Below are 22142 nucleotides of genomic sequence, written 5' to 3' on the forward strand. Positions count from 1 at the left end.
ATATGAAAATATCTTCATATCTTTTCGAAGTGCAGCCACTGTTTTCTTCCCAGATTCAGTATGAACGACTTTGTAATTCTACCCCAGTTAAATCTGATAACAAAAATCTTCTCACATGAGGTTGGTTGGTTATAAAAATGGGACCTATAATGTGGTGCAGATCCTGGGGGTTCAGGCTCTGATCAGATCTGCTGCTGCCTGAGCAGTGATGTGACTAATGAATAGCACACATGGCCACCTAGTGGTGCTGATGCGTTACTGTCATGATTGAACCGGGGACCTTATAATAGGGGCTTATGCGCTCTCGTGTTGGCCATTCCAGTTTTTACCAGAGACGGTGATGGAGCTTTCTGCACCTTTTCCCTCTCACTTTTCTCACATATTTTGATTTCCAGGGTTTCATTTTGAAAGCTTTTTTTCTAGATCACAGCTTCTCAATTCTTTGAGATATTATGATTTTGGAGAATTACCAGTGAGGTGACAGATTCATGTTTTCTTTTTTACACTCTTTTAGTTGTTTTGCAGGTCCATACTGTATATCATTTCTTTAACGTCTTATCAAATGTTACAGAATATTTAGATAGCATCCCACTGTTTTTGGAAAGAATGGGAGACTGAGGCTCAGTGAGAAAAAAGTGACTCCTCTCTCAGTTCACAAAGATATCCTGAGCCTGCTCATTTCTCACTCTTCGTCTTGTCACCCGTGAGGACGCCTGTGAGAAAGACTTCGGTTCTTAAGATCCTCCAGGTGACTGTTTCAGTCATTGCACGAGTGCACAACCCTGACGCATCTGCAGAGGATCAGACTGCGACAATGGAAAGCACCTCAAGTTTCATCAACGACACCGGTGTTTTGAACCAGACCAACCCTCTGAAGCGGAATGAAGAGGTGGCGAAGGTGGAGGTGACTGTGCTCGCCCTGGTGCTGTTTCTGGCGCTGGCGGGGAACCTGTGCGTCCTGCTGGCCATCCACACCACCAAACACAGTCAGTCCCGCATGTATTACTTCATGAAGCACCTGAGCATCGCAGATCTAGTAGTGGCGATATTCCAAGTTCTGCCTCAACTTATCTGGGACATCACATTTCGGTTCTACGGACCGGACATTTTGTGCAGGTTGGTGAAGTACCTGCAGGTCGTTGGGATGTTTGCCTCCACTTACATGTTAGTTCTGATGTCGGTAGACCGGTGTTTGGCGATTTGTCAGCCTCTCCGCTCTTTGCACAGGAGAAAAGACCGTTTCTATGTGATCATTTCTTGGATGCTCAGTCTGCTCTTCAGCGTCCCCCAGATGTTCATCTTCTCCCTGAGAGAGGTCGGCTCGGACGGATCAGGAGTGTACGACTGCTGGGGCGACTTTGTGAAACCTTGGGGCGCCAAAGCTTATATCACATGGATCAGCCTCACCATATATATCATTCCAGTGGCCATACTGAGCATTTGTTACGGACTGATAAGCTTCAAAATATGGCAAAACTTTAAAATGAAAACCAGGCGGGAGCGGTGTATCAGCCTAACACCCAAAACCTCCAAAGGCAACACGCTGGCCCGAGTGAGCAGCGTGAAGCTCATCTCCAAGGCGAAGATAACCACTGTGAAAATGACTTTTGTCATCGTCGTGGCTTATATCATCTGTTGGACCCCCTTTTTCTCCGTTCAGATGTGGTCTGCGTGGGATCCAGCAGCACCCCGGGAGGGTAGGTTGAATTCCAAAGTTTAATGTTACAGAGTGCGCGCCAGTGCGCAAAAGCTGCTCCACGTCTTTACGCATTTGAAACATTTTAAAACACCTACTTACTGCTCATCCTCTGACACATTTTTCCAGACACTATTGCCCAGTGGAAATGAAAGTAGATTTTCAACTGCTCATCTTTCTTGCTTTGCGCATTAAGTGCTCTTAAAGGCGAGTTTAACCGCTTGGAGCAGACTGGGACGACAAGAACGCGTTTTAGAAAGTGGATATTGTGTTGTCCTGGTTTTCTTGGATAGTGGCGTTATCTTGTTGACTCAGTTAGAGTCGGTTCCTGCTGTTTTCCAGTCAGGGTAAACAACCCAAGGTGCAGTGTGGGTGAGTTTACCGATCACTGTGCAGGAGATTTGACACAAAACAGTAACGGTGAAGCAAGATTGGACAGTTTCATCAATCTGATTAAACATGAAGTGTATGTGAGACATGACGTCTTTGTGTTTGTGTCAAGTAGTAACTTTACCAGAAAAATTACAATTCACTGGTTAAAGAGAGTTTAAGATACATTATCAGAGCATGCTGTTTCCATTTTGACTTGCAAGTTCAACATTACAAATGAGTTTACCTGTTTTATTGTTTCCACAAATGCTAAAACCTTAGATTATATTACACATGTCGTGCATTGGAAAAATCATAAGCTATCACGTCTTCAAAGTGCAAAAGCTGCATGGATAATTCTCCAAGTTTCCTCTGACCCTTCTTGAGCTGCAGAGACGACTGACGGCTAATCATTAATCAAATTAGTGTGCGCCACCGCGCGCCAAGCAGCTTTTATTTGTGCCTGTGGGGAACATTGACATTTACCCACAATAGGAGCTAAATAGCAATCTACAGTAGGTGGTCTGTGTGCCGATTGATCTGCTGGACCGTGGCCACACCCACATCACATCACAACATTTAATGTGTCACTGTTTTGGCACATTTGAAAGAAACTGCCTCTGTGCTGCTTTTCATTATATCTAAATAGAAATAAGTAGGCCTTGTGAAAAGAAAAAAAAGGTGTGCTTCATTTGAGAGGGGTGTAATTTGCCTTTCTTAATGGAAAAGTGAAAAAGGAAAATGAAACCCTCGCCTTAATTTGCAGAATAATATGTTTGCATCTCATGAATGAAAGGAAATATTCCCAAGACAAAACGAAAATTGATTCTCAAATTGCCATCCCTTCATAATATTGCTCATTAGGACTCCTTCTGCTAAACAGACTGAAATGAATGAAACTACATAAATGCTATAAATACATAAGGCAATGTTGTGAGGAAGTTTCCTGATGAACACAGACATCCTTTGGTGTTATAGGCTTTGTTTTCTCTCATTTGAATGCTGTGGGTTTGTGTAAAAGCTGGATCACTGTGTGCCATTCTGTTCAAACTGTATTGTTTGCACCAACTATTTACACTTAGCTTTCAGAACACTGTCAATTAAGAGAAAGAGGGGGGATAGATTTGGCTTGGTGCTTTAATGTACTACTAATTAACTCTGACACCACCTCTTGCTGTGGTATTCAGAGTTAACAGTCACCAGAATCAGAGAAACAAAAGTGCTCCAGCCTGTGAATGGAACAGAAAGTGATGAATCCATTTTCTGTTGCAGAGGCTGCATCAGGGGAGGGAGGAGGCGGCTGATGTCTGAACGTGAACAGCACTCAGAAAAGGCAGAACTGGCAGTGACACGTGCCTGTGTTTGTGTACAAAAGACAGGCTGGAGTGTCATCTGTGTGTGTGCAGATAAAGTGTCCATTAGCATCACGCTCAGAAGTCACTCCATACCAGACGCCTTAGAAAAGGAAGCTCAGACAAAAGCAGGAATCTCTGCATGGCAAAAATGCGTTCCAAACGTTCATACAGCAAATGTCAACAAAAGATAAACAGTTTAACTTTCACATCGGGGTATAAAGTATGAGTTAATAGTTCAAGCTGCAGTTTCTAGTTGTCAGTTTGAAAGTGATGGCAGCTTTTACAGCATTTGTTTAGAATTTTGGTTGTGGATCTGCACAGACTGCACACGTAGAGCTGTTTTTGTTAAAGTGGAAAATCAAGATTATGCAGAAAAAGGAATTATTTACGTGGAATCATTACTTCTGTCAGGAAGCTTACAGACTTATGGCAAATATCTAAATAATACAAATCCCTACAAACAATCAGCAACTGGATTTTTGATTTAATCTAATTTAAAGAAAGACATAAAGCAAAAATATGAAACCAGCATGCAAATGTTCTTCCTTTCTGATAGGGGAAGGATATCGAATTATCGTGGTTCTATTTATGAAAGGGTTAAATTTAGCCATTTGTAAACTAAAGTTTTTGAGCACACAATCAGGTGTGGCTGTAAAGGCCACTGATCAGATAATGTGACCTGCACCCAGACACTCTTTTGTCTCGTAATTATAAAAGTCCACCTTAAAAGTGCTGCTTTCTTCAAATGACACGATGTCACGGACAAAAGAAAACGAGAACCGATGGATGCTCCATGTCAGTTAGGGCTGTCAGGAGCTTAAATTTCTGCAACTCCCTCATTTGTTGTCTAATAAATAGTTTTAGACAGCTCTGGATTTCCAGACGCATGATCCTGTCCTCTAAAATGTCTGTTTCCTTCTCCAAACCCTTCAGAAACAGTGGGACAACATTCTACAAGCGGCTTCAGCAGCCTTATTAACGCCCTGCACTGTGCATGTTTAGGACACTGATTTGTGATTTCTGGACTATGACCCCACACTCTCTATCTGCCCATTATCATTTCCATGTAATGTGTGCTTGGTTGTTTCATGACGTCCATTCTGTTGTAAAAATGTTATGTGTTGGAACAGCAAGTACTGATTCTCCTGTGTTAAAAGGAATGATTAGAACTGAGCAAAACATCACATGCTGTGATTAGTTTTAGCTCAGTATAGTTAGATACTTTGGAAAATGTGTTTGCTTTCTTGCAGTGAGTTAGGTGGTACGAGATTGATTCCACTGCAAAGTCTTTATTGTAAATAAAAAGGTTCCAAGCAGCAACTGGATAGCTTAGCTGAGCATAATAGGGCATGAGGGACAGATGGACTCAAAATGGGGTGAAACAACTAAAACCAAGTTTTCCCCAAAGATATTTCTGGCTTTGTTTTGTTTTTTGTTTTGTTTTTTACCTGACATCAGCTATTGTTTGGAGTTTCCCTTACCTGGCCAGCAAACACATATAAATCAACAAATTCATATCTTGGCACTATGGTTTTTTACAATGATTAAACAAATGAGATATTAGCAAGCTTTGGCGGTGCTGGTTACCATCAGAGAGAGCCAGGTGAGCTGTTGGCTTCTGTTTCCAGTCATTACGCTTGGCGAAGGCAACCTGCAGCTGGCTGTAGCTTCATGTTGACAGAAATGACAACGCATAAGTATCAATCTTCTCATCTACTCTTGTCAACAAAACAAATTATTTATTGAACCAAACCTCTCTTTGTAAAAATTTGAACCTTGAAAACAATGTCTTCATCGAGTTTTATCTGTATGAGAAGGAGCTAAACTGCACCATCCCTCCAAGCTTTCACAAACTATGACGATACTGGTTTTATCACAACATGAGTGTGTGAAGAAGCCTTTCACAGATAGGAAGCTTAACATTTTAAACACCCGATTAGAGAATTTTCTGCAAATGTCAGTAACATGCCCCCATCCCTCTCAGGTTTGTTTGTTGCATCTGCGATTTCACATTTAACAGCCAGACAGATTTCATTATGTGCAGGAGAAAAACAGCTGAAGGTTACACCCTGCCTCAGACACTCACACTTCCTTCCCTTCCCCCCAAAAATGGTAAGCGCAAACATCTCCCCGCTGAGTCTGGTGGCCTCAGACGCTGACTCACACTCGGTGTACTATCGATTTGATTTAACTGCATCACAAACTCAAAGCCTGGTGCTCAATCTCCAAGTGTTACATTTCAGAAAGGTCAGTTTCTGGATAGTGTCCATACAAGAAGTGACAAAAGAAGAAAAAAAAAACCCTAAAGCAATTTTACCGCTAAATATCACTTATATCCCTTAATGAGATTGCTCCTAATGCTTGTTTTCCTCAGGGAAGAAGAATCAGCGCTACGTGTTTTCATTAATGAATTGCTCAGAAGTTTTCTGGGCTGGTCAGTACCAGCTCTGACACTTAGACAGATGCACCACCCAGGGGATGATTGCTCTGTCTTTTCATTTGCAGTGTGATTCATCATTCCCCTCTGACAGACACCAGAAGCTAATTGAGCTTTTTATGTGATCGTTCCCCTTATTATTTAAATCAGCACCAGGTTATGCTCTTCTCCACTCTGGTAATAAAATGTCTGATAACCAGAAATTTTTGCTCTGTATTCGAGCAGTTGCTGAAAATGAGATGATAAAACATATGACACTGAGAGAGAAGGATAACTGAATGATCCACGCTCAGTTGAACTCGTGTTTTAGTCTCATAAATCTGACCCTTAACAGCTGATGATCAGTTCGTATTAGTCATGCGTTTGACATTCACGCTCTTCCAGAGATCATCAGCACCAACTAATTTTTGTTGCAGCTCAGGAACCGTCATTAGAGGCAGCATGTGAACAGCAGCAGAGCAGACACACTGGGAGAAAGATCAGCAATCAGTACGAACAGGTTAAATACAGGATGTGAACCAATTACAGGAATCCAAAAGTCATTTGCGAAATGTCGGCTGGATGGTGGAGCTGACATCGTGTAAATGTCATCCGACATGCTAGTGCAGGTTCCACAGTGTGATGTATCACCACAGCGCCGATTGAGACACATAAAATGTGCGCTTTCTTGCTTGTTTGACCTGGTTTCTATTTCCAGTCTTTTCGTGGTCATTCCTCATTCTTATACGTCTGAAACCGTCTCCTCTCTCAGAGAACTCTGAAGTGCATGTCCTTGGTGAATTTTGTTTAAAAGGTCAAGCTGCTGGCCTCATCTGTTTTTGCTGCTTTTAGACTGTGATTCTAATACGTGAGAAACTCTCTTCACCTAGAGGCTTAGTTGTCTGTGTACCTGTGTGACTACAACTTGTAATTGATTCTGCTTTGGCAGAAAATGGCAAAAGGTAAACTGTGAAGGAGACAAGGATTCCCTGTAAAATGAGTTTCACAACCAGGTTGCCTGCTCTGTGACGCTAAAATGTGACACAGTAGTGATTTAAGACAAATCTAACATCAGCATGATGGTAAGATGAGCACAATGAGAACCTATTTAGTTGTTCATTTATTTCAAGTATCATTTTGTGTGTATATTGTCTTAGAACACGAACATTTGTTAAATGCTTCTAAACACAGTCCTCACTGATGAGAATGTCTGTGGTTTTGCAAGTATTCAATCATGAACCAAATTTCTGGAAAGTGTGTGTGGTAATTTCAGAAGATCCGAGGCTGGAAATGGCCAAAGTAGCAACAATTCATTCTAATTCTAATCAAATAATTAAAATCTTTTATTTCAACACCACCAAAGTCTGTGTTAGGATGGTGCTAGATGAAAAATCAGCTGAAAGTGATCAAAATTCATTCTCAGGTTTTCTGTTAGTCAGAAATACTGCCGTCTGGATCAAAGTGGTGAACTGACCAGTGTTACCATCTCAACAACCACATCACCAGAGTAGCTAAACTTTTTGCTCCTGCAGACAAACACATGTGTATTAACCTGAACTTACTGCTCCACTTCACATTTTTGCCCACTGTGGGCTCATTTTCACTGCGATATGAAGCCATGCACCTCTATGGAAACAGAACAACCACGGAGAACTCAGAAATACCTGGGCTGCAGTATTACACACTTAAACTGCCATAAATAATAATAATAAAAGAGTAAAACTAAAATTGAATTTAAATTTCTTTTTTTTTTTTTAAATGTCATTTACAGATTTTGTTTAGAGTAGACAGCTTGTTTTTGACTAACATTTTTATATTTGATATGTGGAAACAAGTGTGTTTGATGAAAAATCAGGAATTTGGACCTAGATGGAACCACACCGCACAGTTAATTAGTTCAAGGACCTTTGGAAGGTTGAAACCCGAACATTCTCTCTGTTTTTACAGTTTCTGGCTCTGATTAAAGGTATAATCTTTTATTGTTAATATGTTTTTCCACACCTGCCAGACTGTTTTAGGCTTGGGAAGGTTAATGATGGCTGAATTCCAGTTAGGGGAGGCTGTGATGTTGTGTATCTTGGCTGCTATTATGACTCACTGGGATACCTAATGGTATTCTTCCATCATTAACTGCACATGTGCTGTCCCTCCTGCGACCAGTCAAATGTCTGCTTTGCAAAACTGGGAAACCCTCACAAGATAAAAATGTGGGTGCACAAGCTAAAGAAGTGTGTAGATATTTTTTGTCGCTATGCATGACAAGAACTGCAGTAGATACACTTAGAGCCAGCCACCTAAACCTTGATTTGATAGAATGAAAAACTACACAGAGGAAAACAAGCTGGAATTCAATCCAGGCTCAGAATAAATCTTTCCTTTTTGTCATCACACCACAGTGACTTGTCTCTCCCTCTCCTCCCATGCAGCCATGCCCTTCATTATCTCCATGCTGCTGGCCAGCCTCAACAGCTGCTGTAACCCCTGGATCTACATGTGCTTCGCCGGGCATCTGTTCCAGGATCTTAGGCAGAACTTTCTGTGCTGTTCCACTCACTACCTCAAGTCATCCCAGTGCCGCTGTGAGCGTGACTTTGACTCCAGCCACAAGAGCAACTCCTCAACCTTTGCCATCAAGAGCACGAACAGTCAGAGGAGCCTCACACAGACTTCCACCACGTAAGCACCGGCCCTCCCTCCGCTTTCTCAAGCTGCTCCGTCAGCCTTCACTACATGCCGTCGCCCATTAAACATCCAGCATTTCGACTCCTTCAAATACCTCTGGCCCCGAGGCTTGATGTTCAAGCCAAGAGGGGGGGGGATCGAACATCCTAATTCTTTTCTTTCAGTATAAATGGAATTGTTAATAGAAAAATATTCTACAGAGTATTATTAAGGGGTGATATGTTAATGAATAAAACTTAAAAATACTCCTGAACCAAGTTGAGTAATCAACTGAATCTTTTTTGTATGTTTATTTTTACACTTTTGTTGTTTTGGATGTACAGTCTGTATTTACGTGTTCACAGTGCAGAAAGTGTAAATGACAGTAAATGTAAAAAGAGTATTTCAGCACTGTCAGCCTTCGCCAACCACACTATTGATTCAATTATTGTCACCAGCAAAGCTTAATTGTCTGTATTATAGTGAAGTTGTTCCTCTGTTATATATACATGTACATTTTATATATACATATACATATAGTGTGCCATATTGTTCACTTTAATACATTTGCAATGGATTGCATTCATGTAAACTGTTACTTGAGCTCTTGTTAGATGTCAGATGTCATGGCTGTCACTGGTAAGTTTAAAACAATGAATAAAGAATGAAAGCAACAAAAATAGAAATCCACTGGCGAGTTTATTATTTAAGACTAGCTGAATCTCGCTTGCTTTGTGAATTCTCTGTCCTGAAAAAAAGGTGACTCTACATACCGCAGATATGTAGCTTCTTGCATTTTTAATTTATTTCCATACTTGTCTCCAATGTTCTCTGTTTATGCACAGCCTGCAGTCCAGCTGAAAAATCACTGAATTTTGGTCACCTTATTGTTGACTGCATCTAAGTCACCAATGGCTTCACAGTTGTAGAAAACATTGCAAAATATTTAGTTTTTTACTAAATCTGTTTGGAACAAGCAATGGGACGTGTAGAAAAAAAGGGATTTTCCGACATATTATGATTTTACACTTAGTTTTGGTTATTTTTCCTGGTGTAACCACATGTCAGACATGGGTAAGTCAAGGGCTATTGCAAGGTTAATAATGTGACAGTTTTTTCTGCCTATCACCAGTAAATATTAAAAAAAAGATTTTAAAAAATGATCAAACAATGAAAGTAACAACAACAAAGCACTAACACATTCATTATTCATGAGTAGCTGATACTCATTAGAGCTCGTTTTGGCTCCTGAACAGGCCGAGGAAATTCTCTGGCCTGGACAAATCCTGAGTCCCAGTCATTTTTTGGCAGCCCATTCAGACTTTGAACATACTGTTCAGGCTCAGCCTTAAATTGCATTATTGTGTTGAGAGTTGGAGACTGCACAGACTACAGGAGGGAACCGCTGTGACTCATATTTCTGGAGGTACTTTGAGACAACAGTTGCTGCATGACATGACAGCCAAGGTGAACTTTGGCCCTGAAGGCTGAGGCTGTCGTTCTGTCAGCGCTTTTTAGACTCATGTAAAATATTCTACAGAGCATTACAGCACAGTGACTGTAATTGCCAGTAATGAGGAGGGACTTGAGCAAAAGCAGATACTGTATAATTAAAGCATTTCAACACAGTATCTCTGGAAGGAATTCTATCTTTGTGATGTTTTGACTGTTTAGTTCGGTTTCACAGTTCAGTTTTAGTCATGACACTGTCAGACTCTATTCTTCAGTTCAGCCACACACAATGTCAGCCAGACATTTAACTCCGTCTTCCATTAAATGAACAAATGATCAAATATTTATTGCATGATCATTGTAATACTACTTGTTATTGCATGAATGTTCATCTGCACTATACTTTTGCAGGAAGGATTTCATTTTATTATCATTATTTGAAGTGTAAGATGAATTACTGAGGAGTCAAAAACGATTATTTAAACAATGTTTGACTTGAACAACTATATTTTTTTTCAGAATTTTTATTTCGGAAGACTTTACATCCCATGTAGCCTTGATGCTGAATGGATTTATGAGACAATCTTGAGTCTATATATCTGGAGAAATTCTATAAAACATGGATCTTTTAAAGGGCGCCCCTAAATAAACCACATCAACAAACTTTGCTATGAATTCCATGACACACAATTACAATAAAATGAAAGATAAACATCAAATACATTTATGTGCATAGTGTTGATCATTTGCAAGCAGCAAAAAAAGGAAAATGAAATCTGTATTTATGGACAACTTCCTCTATTTTACGATAGTTGAACTTATTTGTGCTTATTCACTGTCTCTGTATAGTTCTGAGCTCAGCTTATTCAACAATGCCATTATTAGTTCATTGCTGCTGAGTCTGAATTCTTCCTTTTGAGGATAAACTTGATCTGCATTTTTAATTTGCCTTACAGCTGATTTAAGCTGGAACATCATAAATATCACAGAAACAGTAATTTGCTTGGAATTATAATTCTAAATATATGTGTGTGTGTGTGTGTGTGTGTGTGTGTGTGTGTGTGTGTGTGTGTGTGTGTGTGTGTGTGTGTGTGTGTGTGTGTGTGTGTGTGTGTGTGTGTGTGTCATTTATTTAAATAAAAAACGTGATATGAATGGAACATAGTTTAGCACAGCGTAGAAAGATTGAGAGGCTGTCATTGTTGACATTCTGCTGAATTAAATGAGACTGAAGCTCTTAATGTTAATTTTTCCTAAGAATCAAGCAAAAAAAAAAATCACAAATGCTCATTAATTACACTGTTTAATACATTCCATTAATCAGTGTGCTATTTCTGAACATATAAACTCTGTGTGTTTCTAGAGTTTGTAGCTGATTACAAGATTAGAAAAATACCAGCCACAGTGTATCATAAACAAAGGAGGGTGTGGTGACAGTGAATCATCGAGGATGGACCTCAGACACAACAGCAACCTCTAGTGGGTCACAGTTCACAGGTCACTGCTTCCAGGATGGATGAAGGTTTTAAAAACACTGCATCAGATGTGTGGTGTGAATGATTTCTGAAGCTTTTAAGAATGATTTTTAAACAATCAACATCATATACTTTCAGTTACACATTTTACTAGTGGTGCATCATACAAAAAATTGTTTTTCTCTTTACACTGCAAGTGCACAATAGCAGCAAATGTATTATACTTTTCAACCCAAGTGACACTATGAAAAATGACATATAACTGATTTCCCAGAGAGTTTTTTCTTTACTCCATGATTTTTGTCCATACTTGCTTACACATATCTTACTAAAATATGCAAACAAATATGTTCATTATTCCACTCATCACACTTTGATAAAAACAACTTAATTATCTGCATAACTGGTTCCAAGCAAGCACATCTGTAATGCATCCAACAGTCTGTTAGTTTCTATAGTCTTCGAAATTAAGAGGGACATGTTGAGCACATAAAGAAATCAGACAATGCTGGAGAAAATAGTTACTTTGCTTTACATTCTCTTCATTCTGTTAGGGTTTTATAACAAGATTAATTCAAATAATTGGACAAATTATATCCATGTGAAGTACAACAATACTAGGCATGGCAAAACACAGCATCAGTTTAAAGAATAACCAAATGTAATTCACACAGGCAGCATCGTCCACAGGTGCAGCAGGGGAGTTGATTTCATTTGCCGATAACAAATCGCCATTGTCTGAGCTTTTTGTGATACAAATAAATTAGGGAGGTCGGATCCAAGCAGGTGGCCCTCCTCTCCCTCAGCCGGGAGCACTGAGCCTTCCAGGAGTGCCAGAGCTGTCACAGAACCTCGCTGCCTGCTGCAGCTGTCACAGAACTTCTGGTTGCAAAAGGCACACTGGGCATGTCAGGACTCAGATCTCTGAATCTGAGGTTGGGAGGGTGGAGACAGTGTAGGAGGAGGAGTATCAGGGAGTAAGTAAGATGCCAGGACTGATCTTCTGATGTATAAAAAGATACCGTACTTCATCCGATCACACTATAAACACTACTTCGTTAGTTCTTAAACTTCTTTGCGCAGCGCCACACGCACGCTGCTGAAGATCTTGCCCAGAGCTTCGAAGAATGGATCACAGAAGGTCTGGATGCAGAGGGAGTAGATGCGACTGATGCACTGTGACTCAATCAGACAGCTCTTGATGCAGGGAACCACAGCCCAGATGTGGCAGAAGGAGATGCAGGCAAACAAAAAGCCCCAGAGCAGAGCCACGGGGATACCGAAGACAGCAGACAGGATGCGGTAGCACCAGTATTTGGACACAGTGAAGGTGGTGTAGCTGAGCTTCCACACTCCATCCAGGCTGTGTGTACCATCAGGCTCTGCAATGACATCCTCAAACTCCACCTAATAGGAAATTTTAAAAAGGCATTTATTAGTGGAAATTCTTGACGACCCACTTTTATCCACCTGTCTCCAGCAGACCTCTATGGGCTCCCAGGAGTACTCACACACCAACATGATGCATACCTTTATACTTTTGTAAAGCCGCAGAGTGTTAAGGCCAAATTTATTCACAAAAAACTATTATCTGTTCTTGTAGTGTCATAGGGGCAAAGTTGTGGAGTGGCTTTAAATGCTGCATCCAAATCATTCTGAAGACTCCATGCTACTTTTAATGAACCATACACCTTCATGCAACTTTCATGAGAGCAACAAAGGTTCAATTTGTTTCCTGCATGTGCCACCTAACCTTTCTGAAAAAGTTGGCTGTTTCATTCACAGCAGACTCGGCAATGAAATGGTAATCAACCTATCAGTAATCATGGCAGGAAGATGCACTGCGCATCTAAAACCGTCTCTTTTTCCAAACTGCTGGATAGGATCAGTATGTGAAATAACACGTCTGTTTCCTGCAGAGATATCAGGCTGAGATCATCCTCTGAATGAATGGCTGGACATGTGTGACATTTTTTTCTGAATGATCTGGGCCTTTTTCAGCTATTAGATAAATGCTAGAGTCAAACTCTGGAAAATGAAAATCAGTATTCTTCAGACAGACATCCATGTAGTCCATGGCTGCTAGCTCTGATTCCACAGAAGACTAGATGTGTTTTAATAGATATGAATGACCCACTCTGTTTTACTGAAAAAGCAAAGAATTTGAAACATTAAAAGAAAATTATTGCATGTATTTTAAGCATAAGTAGTACTTTATCACTTACTGTAACTCCTACTGGGATTAAGCTCACAGTTTAAGCAGCAATCATTCTTCTTTATCAGCGTACAAATTGGGGAAAACTGACATGAGCAGTCCTGTAAATAATTTCAAACTGAGCCATGCACATATAAAACATATGCTCAACTCATAACTCATGATTTTCCCTCTTTGACTGTGTTTACACCGACCCCTTTCAGTCAAACAAAACATATTCTGAAAGTATACAAGGTTGTGTTCTTTGGTAAAAATATGTTGTGATGATGACATGGCAACAATCAGAGGATAAACAGTAACCTAAATAAATCACAGTGGGACGGTGTATCAGTTTCCAACTCTTCTACCCCATTCCCAAAATAAACTTTGTGTTCAGCACAAGCAACAGGAATAGCTCATGGTCTATTTAGGGATTTTTTTCAGACAGTACAATAATCTGTTCTTCTTCTCTTCTTTGCTATCTCTCCTGGCTTCTTCCCAGCAATCACTTTGCGCATTCCTTCCACATTTCCACACATGCAAAGACAGGGGTTTACATTCGTAAAGCTTTTTATGACAGCTGTTGTCTCCATGCTGCACAAACCTTCACCACGTCCTCATTGATCTGCTTGGGGTCTCTGTTAATTAGATCGATCTCTTTAGTGTGGCTGTCCTTCACAATCTTCTCCTCGTTGGTGTTGTACTGGTACTGATCCGCCATGGTGGGGCCACAAGTCCTGGACGGGTTGGACGCAGTGAAGATACAACCTCCCTGGATCAAACTGCACGAAGCTCACTTCTGACCCGAGTATCACGACTGGGACGCTCCCCCTCACATGCCAGAGGACAGCTGCTGCAGACGTCCTGGTAAAAATGGAGGCCTAGCTGCCACCCTGCTCACGCATAGGCATCGACACACACACGCACACACACACACACACACACACACACACACACACACACACACACACACACACACACACACACACACGCACACAATGTAATGCACACAGACTGAAAAGGAATGCCTTAAAGGAGAACCCAGGGTTGTGTCACATTTCACATGGGCTTGCTGGCCTAATGGGGTTGGGTTTACACAGTGGCACTAACTTCCACCACAGAGTGAGGCAGTGAGAGCAAACACACCCTCACACTCTGGGTTTTAGCTGGGGCACAGTGCGATGAAGATTTAACTTGATTGCTGATGTGCTTGCAGGTAAATTGCACAACAGAGGAAATAAGCAACCAATCCTCTGTGATAACCACTGAGGAATGGGGTTTGCATTAATAGATAAAAGAATTTATCAACTTACAACTTTTACTTTCCTTTGCTTTTTTCTGTTGCCTTGGTTTTCTTTGCCAACTTATTTCTGTGAAACACAGTGTTCATTATTTCGGAAAATAAATTGGAGGATTTGTTCTACCAGTACTGTAGGCTAAATTTGTTTGCAACTGTCAAAGCGTCATTACAAATGCGATGCACCACGGCACATAAAGCTCTGAGGAGATTGAAGAAAATGGAATTCTGTTACTGCAACTGGAAAAAAATGAAAATCTAATTCACCATTATACTCTAATCAATATGTTTACTTTCATAGTAGCAGTCATAGCAATGACTCAACTTAATCACACTCGGGTGCACAACAGAGAGAGCCCACACAAAGCCAGCCCAAAGCCTCATTAGAAACTTCTGATTATAGCGAGGGTGAATCCATAAAATTCAATAGTCCCCCAGAAATAAAACTCTGCTTCAGTCTTTCTAAAGCTGCACAGTTGTTCCTATCAGTCACAGCTTTCTATATCAGCCTGTTGTATAAACAAACTCCTATGCTGGTGCTGCCAAAAACTAGTGGGGAAGAGGAGTTGGTGCAGAGATAGTCGCCCATGAAAAAGTGGCACAAAAAATCTGATGGCACTCTGGCATTCTTGTTCCGGTTCCCTGGTGGCAGACACACAGATGGGGAGGGAGAGATGGAAGGAGATCAGAGTGCATGTGATTGGGTGCCAAGCCAATTAGAGGAGTATTCTTGGCGTGGCAGTGGAGAGAGTGGAGGCCGGTTAGGCGTTGAGGCAGACAGACAGAAATAGCTCTGCAGAGAGTCATGGTAGGCATACCTCCGTCTCTGTGAGTGTCAGTGCTGTTAGCTGAGACTCTGTTGGCTCTTGTCTTCCATTAAATGTAGACAGACATGCAGCGCTATAAGACCTATATTAAGAGTCATATGGAATGTATAAGGGAGAGTAGGTATCACTAACTCAAGCTATTTTAAAAATATTGGTGGTACACCCTTTGTAATGAGCAGTGCTGGGTGTGTCACTTGATATGCACACAAAATATTCTTTACTACCGATTTACGCATTCATTCCTCATTGAAGTCAATTGTTAAAAATGTTTAATTCTGAGTTTAATCCTTAAAGTTGTCCACAGTAACTTACAAAAAAGTGAATAATCTCTGCATCAATAACAACAGTTTGTTACACTCTTTGTGACTGATAGGCATCAGTCTCATTCCTGTTCCACTACCTTTAACCCCCCGCAGTTTGGGGCATTTTTGGGGCTCCTGTCATGTTTTTATTCACTGTATGGCTCATTTTTCACTGCAGTATAAAGTCCTGCACTTCTGAAAAAGCAAAACCATGGCTCAGGAGCAGATCCAGATTAATTTTAGTGGGGGGGCACAGGGGGTACAACAGATATTTTGGGGGGGTCACCGAAAAGTTGTAAGAAAAAATGAAAGCTGCTACTGACCTCTCGCTTTTACAAAGTATTTTTCATGAGGTTTTTTTTTTGGGCTCTTTAACCCAATAGGAAAGCTATATATGACCTTTTCGTTTTGGACTGTTAACATTCAAATTATCATGGACTTGTTTCCTTGTTTATGTGAATTGCAGCATCATTAGCTGCAACATCTGCCTGTTATGTAAAACTAGTAAGCTCAACGACAGTATCCTGAGGGCAATTAAGTGACAAATATTGCACAAGAACGGCACTACATACAACCCTGTCAATTTCCATGTATTAGAATATTTACATTATCTGCTTCTCTAACATATATTAGTGTGTGTGTGTTTACAGTGTTTGCAAAATACCTGTCTACAGTCGAGCTTAATATCAGAATATTCTATTACTGTAAATCCGGCTATGAATATTAAAATATGCCAAACCATTTGTCCTGTATCATAGCTGCATGTATGACGTTTGCAGCAAAAAAAATAAAAATAAAAAACGCGTGAAAATCAGTTTAATATTCAGAGTTAAGATGGATTAAATGCGCTGTCAAACAGCGCTGAGTGGAGCGGGTGACTGGTCCAAGATGGCGGCCGTATTTCTCGCTGCGCAGCACCCAGGCGTGAACTAACTGTGACGTCACCCGTTTGTTTCAACACCGAGAAAATGAAGCCCGGATTTTGCTACTTCCTGGTCGCCATTTTTTGGAGCCAGTGACGTAAAAAGCGTCATCAAACAGGCTGGACCGGAGAGCAACTCCAGGACCAGTCTATGGGCGGGCCAGACTGAAGCCAGACTGCTGAAAGCCTCGCCCTAAAGGATCTGTCAATCATTCCAGACAAGACTCCACCAACTTTAACGATATATTTAAAATTCAGATTGATTTATTTTAAGATCGGCCACCTGATCCCTCATTTTGACCATGACAACTAACCGGAAAAAAATCCTGAGCTGTAGAAAATCAGTCTATCAAATTTTTTTTTCCCGGTGATGAACTGGGGTCTATGGAGCAAAAGCTTTTTGGAGCCAACCCTAGCGGACGGCATGATATTGCAAATTTTTAACACGTCCGGGTGGGCTTCATTTTTGGAGCCAGATGCTACGTCCATCTTTATATACAGTCTATGGCAGCACCCCGAGCGGCGTCTACTCTTCATTATGTCTATGGGCTCCACACTTACCGATGATCCACTTCCGGTCTCAGGAAATGAAAAACCGGACCTTTTTTTGTTTCTGTCTCTTACTGATTTTGTTTTCTTGTTGTTGTAAATATGAAATGAAAATCAAAGCATTTTAAAAATTTTGTATATCCCTTTTGATCATGAAAAGGAAAAACACATTGCATTTCAATTTTAATTTTTGTATTATAAAATGAAAATCAAATAACCACTCCAATTTTGTTTAGCAATACCCGTTTCAGAATGGAAAATCCAACTACCAAAATATACACTGAGCGAAATCCAACTTTTGCATGACAATGTCTAACTGAAGGACTGACTAACTGTACGCCACTGTCTACTATAAAGTTGTAGTTGATAAAATTAAAACTTAAAACGTGCCTTTGCAGAGGAGATTCTGCACCTTTTTTTCAATGGATGAGGAGTGTGAAATTGGTGCCATGCCCTTTTAAACTCCTCAACCTTATCTGTCATCTTCCTTATTAGAAAGCATTTGCTTCACTGACACAGAGTCGTACTTCAGCAGAACTCGCCCAAATCAAATCCTGTCAGTGCTGCACAGAATCTGCATTCAGAATCACACCCAGTGGCAGACAAAAACTTGTTGAAGGTTCTTTATTCGATATATTTGCAATGCTACTTTTTACATAGCAAAATCATTATAGCACTAATTTAGCATTTTTCAAAAACATCAACAATCCATCCAGAGGACTGTACAGTGACTCCACCAGCCCTCTTAAGGCCTGTTCATTTCTTTGTGCCATCAGATACAAAATTTCTGGGTTGACAATTCTGAAATGTAACCATCTTCTTCCATGCAAATTTGCTTTCACCAATTTTGTGTTTTGCATTTGTGCACTGAGCATTTTTTTTAATTACTACTCACCTAAAATCTCCACAGGATATGCTTGTTGTGTCACATTTATTAGGTCCTGGTCTATGTATTTAGTAGCTTTATGCATTATACATCAGCGTCATTACAAAGCAATCAACTCTACAGGTGAGGAGAAATACACAGACAGTTATACAGATCATAATTTTCCTATGAGGTATTAGTATGCATTCCATTACCACTTGCTTCTCTGTTTTCGTCAAATGTTTACACAGAGTTTATCTTCCTATCTGTTTACATCTTTTGCCAGAAGGATGTTGATTTGACCACAACACTTTCCCATGCTGGTGAAGAGGGGACTGATTAGAATGTTCAGCGCGTTGGCCCACACACTCTGGACCCAGTGCATGTTGATGAGAAGGAGCTGTACACAGGGCACGATCAGCCTAGAGAGACAAAAAAGAGGGCAAAGCACAGTTGGTGTTTTTTTTCATTAAGAAGAAGGTGTGCCATTTTTAATTAAGAAGAAGTAAAAGAAAAAGTTATTCTACGCTTCAAAAGAGTCCAAAAGGAGGAAAACTGTCCAAGAGAAAAAGTATTTAGTACTTTTACTAAATGATCCTTATTTACCAGGAAAAAGAAAAAAAAGCAGCAATTCATTTTTCATTCTACCTCATCTAACTGTAACAGTCTTACCAGATGTGGAGGCAGCTGAGCACAGCAAAGAGGATCCCTGCTGCCAGTGAGACCGGCACTGCCAGCAGGAGGGAGATGAGGCGGTAGCACCACAGTCTGGACACCTCAAACAGGGCGTGACTCCATAGCCACACTTTATCAAAGCTACGCACTGAGGGAGGCTCTGCAATCACATCTTCAAACATGACCTCCAGACACACACACACGGGCACTGTAAGTGATCTCTATGTGCATGGATGCAATATATTACAAACATTTGACACACAGAATGAGAATGATGGCCGAGGTGCTTTAATACACCACAAAATATGATGTATTATAGGATGTTATGGAACTAAATATACCATTTTATGATTACATCCACTTGAGGCCAGTATTGTGCAACACATTGATATTTAACTAGCTTGAGTTACCAATCTCATATTGACTGAGGTGAAAAATAACAACCAAGAAAATCAGTGTATAGTAAAAAAAAAAAAAAAAGGTTCACAGATGAAGTCTATAAATTGTTCATTAGCATGAGTGTCCTATAAAAAAATCAATTGAACGCTTAAACATCAGCTTTGCAAAAAAAAAATAGTATGCATAGCATGTGCAGCAGGTTTATTTTACTGACTTATTACTGTTACTGCCCTGCTACTGCTGTATGTTTTCTGTTCACTTGTGTTTAATCCTTGTGACAGTGCACATTTGTTACCTTAAGACTGCTGTTGATTCTTTTGGGATCCCTGTCCTGAATCAGCGGCCTTGTGTCACTACGGCTGCAATCCAGCTCTTCAGCGTCAACATCCAACTTCACTTCCATCGGTTCCCCTGCTGCTCCCTCATCCTTTAATCTCTGCTCCTCCATTTCCACTTAGCTGAAGCTGTTGCCCTGCTTGGTATCACTGGAAACATGGAGGGTGAGGAGCAGGTTGCAGCTGGAGGATGGCAGGCTTGCCGCTGACACCCAGGTGGGACATAGCATACTGCTGACCGCCTTGACCCTTGTTGAGGAATGCCTTTATTGGCTTTTACAGGCCCATCTTCAGTGACATTTTCCATGTGACACAGATAGTCTCATTCATGCCTGTGTGAGAAATATCCATCACTCATGTCATAAAATCAGCCCCAATTTCCTTCTCAAGTACTGCAGGAGTGGCTGGTGGATCGGTGGGTGTGCTTTGGTGCTGCCATCACTGCACAGTCCTTTCATCATATGGACAGTCATGATGTTTGGCAGCGTTGGTTCATTAAATACACATACAGACTGCTCTACACCTTGGCAGTTTCTCGCTAGTAGCTGCGCTGCTAATTGTCCGGCTGAGCTGAAACTTGGCTTCTGTGCTCACAGTCTCAATCCCGACAGCAGAAGGTAACGTCAGTCATTGTTGATACTACACAAGATACCTGTGTGTGGTCTGTGAACAATTTACACCTCTTTACAGTGTAGAGCGAAAAGTGTAATCTATGTACAGTCTTCAAAGCTGCCTCGAGAACTAAACGCTTGTAGAGGGCACCAGATTAGCATTATTTTCAAGCAAACAACTCAATATAAGCAAGTGTGTCTCACTGTATCATGGCAGGTCAACACAGTATACGCTGAAAAATGTGCTGCGTCATGCTTTTGTCACTTATGAATTTTGCATGTCAGATTTGTTATTTCCTACAAATGTTATTTGACCAAATTGCTTATCATGTTCTGTGGCGCCTGTAGTGTTTCCCTCTTTAAGCTGTCATCAACAAATCCACCCTGTTGACACACAACCACAGCAAGCATTTTGCCCTCATCATCAGTTACATTTGCTTTAAATACTTTCTCAGCTACTTAACTTTCATACTTTCTAGATCGAATCAATAAATATATTCATGTATCCATGCTGTTGATATATATAATACATCTTTGCTTTATCAGTTTTGCTTTCTAACATGCTGTTTATTTCCTCCAGTCAAGAGGACAAATCTGCTCATTCCACATTCCACAGACAGACAGACAAAAATCTGACCTCAGTGTCTTATGAATCTTCATCGTCTTCTGAGGAAATTTTGAAATGGACATGACTCGACATTTAGCAGACAACACATATGTCACTATTTGTTGAAAAATTCCTAGAAACCTTTTTGACAGAGGCGTCCAAACAGAGGCCAGGGAAGGCAAGAATTCACGGGTGTATGGCGCACTCTGTTGGCCACTGTCTGTCTGTGTAGTTGTTTCTATCACTGACTGAATCGCCTCATTTTCCATTCACATCCAAATAGGTCATTTTTCTCAGATACATACTTGGGATGCAGCAGTGGTGGCAGAGTCTGAAGAACCGGTGATTAATTGCATGTGTGGAAACCATGGTGATGAAAGGCGCCAGGAACACACATAGAAGCAAGCAAGCACGCTCACATTCAGACCAATTAACCTCAGCATGTCTTTGGACTGTGGGAGGAAACTAAAGTACCTGAAGAAAACCCATGCACGCAGAGGGAGAACATGCAACATCCGTGCAGAAAGATAATGTGTACCGGGGGATTTTTTAGCCGCAAGGCAACAGTGCTAACCATGATCCACTGTGCAGTCCAAAATAAAAATCAAATCTGCTCCATTCAGATTAAGTTCTGTTCGTGCAGTCTGTCAAGCAAAGATTACTGAACTGGCAAATCGTTAATGTAAGCACGGGGGTCTTCAGTGTTAATTTCATGTACTGGCGGTTTGGCTTAATTAAAAATGAAGTGAAGTTCAATAAAACTAAATGGAATTAATAGTGTTGATGGTGCAGCTTTATCTGTCACAGTAGAATGTGCTATGGCAGTGCTTATTGTTATTATTAAGCTCGGAAAATGGTTAATACTGTGCAAAATAAAGCTTTAACATTTCATTTCAGGTTGTGATTTGTGGTTGGATGATACGTTACAGTAAATATTTGAAAAATCCATCATAAATGTCTTGGATTTTGTCTAAGATGAAATGGACATGATCAACTGATTTTACCTGACAATTCAAAGAAGTCTCATTTGCTTTTTACCACGTATAGCTCGTTAATCCACTTGTCTCATTCCTGATAAGCCTGTAAACAGACACACATCCAGTAGTGGATCCATCTCAAGACTCTCTGATTTGAC

General features: G+C 40.6%; 3 protein-coding genes across 3 annotated transcripts; 1 reads left to right on the plus strand and 2 right to left on the minus strand.

Moving 5' to 3' along the window:
- The first annotated feature begins 284 nt into the window (after positions 1 to 284).
- Positions 285 to 11082, plus strand: oxtra (oxytocin receptor a). The gene is made up of 2 exons (XM_022192230.2): positions 285 to 1697; positions 8263 to 11082. Exons 1-2 carry the CDS (start codon positions 815 to 817, stop codon positions 8514 to 8516), a joined length of 1137 nt encoding a protein of 378 aa, XP_022047922.1. The 5' UTR covers positions 285 to 814; the 3' UTR covers positions 8517 to 11082.
- Positions 11083 to 11239: 157 nt separating this feature from the next.
- Positions 11240 to 14604, minus strand: cav3 (caveolin 3). The gene is made up of 2 exons (XM_022192232.2): positions 14223 to 14604; positions 11240 to 12831 (listed from the first exon to the last, which is right to left on the minus strand). The coding sequence occupies exons 1-2, from the start codon at positions 14337 to 14339 to the stop codon at positions 12490 to 12492; spliced, it is 459 nt and encodes a 152-aa protein (XP_022047924.1). The 5' UTR covers positions 14340 to 14604; the 3' UTR covers positions 11240 to 12489.
- A 3520-nt stretch (positions 14605 to 18124) lies between these two features.
- LOC110949911 (caveolin-2-like) lies at positions 18125 to 22008 on the minus strand. The gene is made up of 3 exons (XM_022192229.2): positions 19750 to 22008; positions 19053 to 19240; positions 18125 to 18802 (listed from the first exon to the last, which is right to left on the minus strand). Exons 1-3 carry the CDS (start codon positions 19900 to 19902, stop codon positions 18643 to 18645), a joined length of 501 nt encoding a protein of 166 aa, XP_022047921.1. The 5' UTR covers positions 19903 to 22008; the 3' UTR covers positions 18125 to 18642.
- Between the last annotated feature and the right edge of the window lie 134 nt (positions 22009 to 22142).

The sequence above is a fragment of the Acanthochromis polyacanthus genome, chromosome 5 (genome assembly GCF_021347895.1).
Source record: "Acanthochromis polyacanthus isolate Apoly-LR-REF ecotype Palm Island chromosome 5, KAUST_Apoly_ChrSc, whole genome shotgun sequence".
Classification (NCBI taxonomy): Eukaryota; Metazoa; Chordata; class Actinopteri; family Pomacentridae; genus Acanthochromis; species Acanthochromis polyacanthus.

What these genes read in the sequence shown, in the direction of transcription:
- cav3 (XM_022192232.2), bottom strand. Translation starts at nt 14,339, where the DNA reads ATGGCGGATCAGTACCAGTACAACACCAACGAGGAGAAGATTGTGAAG. An exon ending in TCAATGAGGACGTGGTGAAG is followed by an intron (nt 12,832 to 14,222) that starts GTTTGTGCAGCA and finishes ATTTCCTATTAG; the next exon opens with GTGGAGTTTGAGGATGTCAT.
- oxtra (XM_022192230.2), top strand. Translation starts at nt 815, where the DNA reads ATGGAAAGCACCTCAAGTTTCATCAACGACACCGGTGTTTTGAACCAG. An exon ending in TCCAGCAGCACCCCGGGAGG is followed by an intron (nt 1,698 to 8,262) that starts GTAGGTTGAATT and finishes CCTCCCATGCAG; the next exon opens with CCATGCCCTTCATTATCTCC.
- LOC110949911 (XM_022192229.2), bottom strand. Translation starts at nt 19,902, where the DNA reads ATGGAGGAGCAGAGATTAAAGGATGAGGGAGCAGCAGGGGAACCGATG. An exon ending in GAATCAACAGCAGTCTTAAG is followed by an intron (nt 19,241 to 19,749) that starts GTAACAAATGTG and finishes GTGTGTCTGGAG; the next exon opens with GTCATGTTTGAAGATGTGAT. An exon ending in CTCAGCTGCCTCCACATCTG is followed by an intron (nt 18,803 to 19,052) that starts GTAAGACTGTTA and finishes TTGTCTCTCTAG; the next exon opens with GCTGATCGTGCCCTGTGTAC.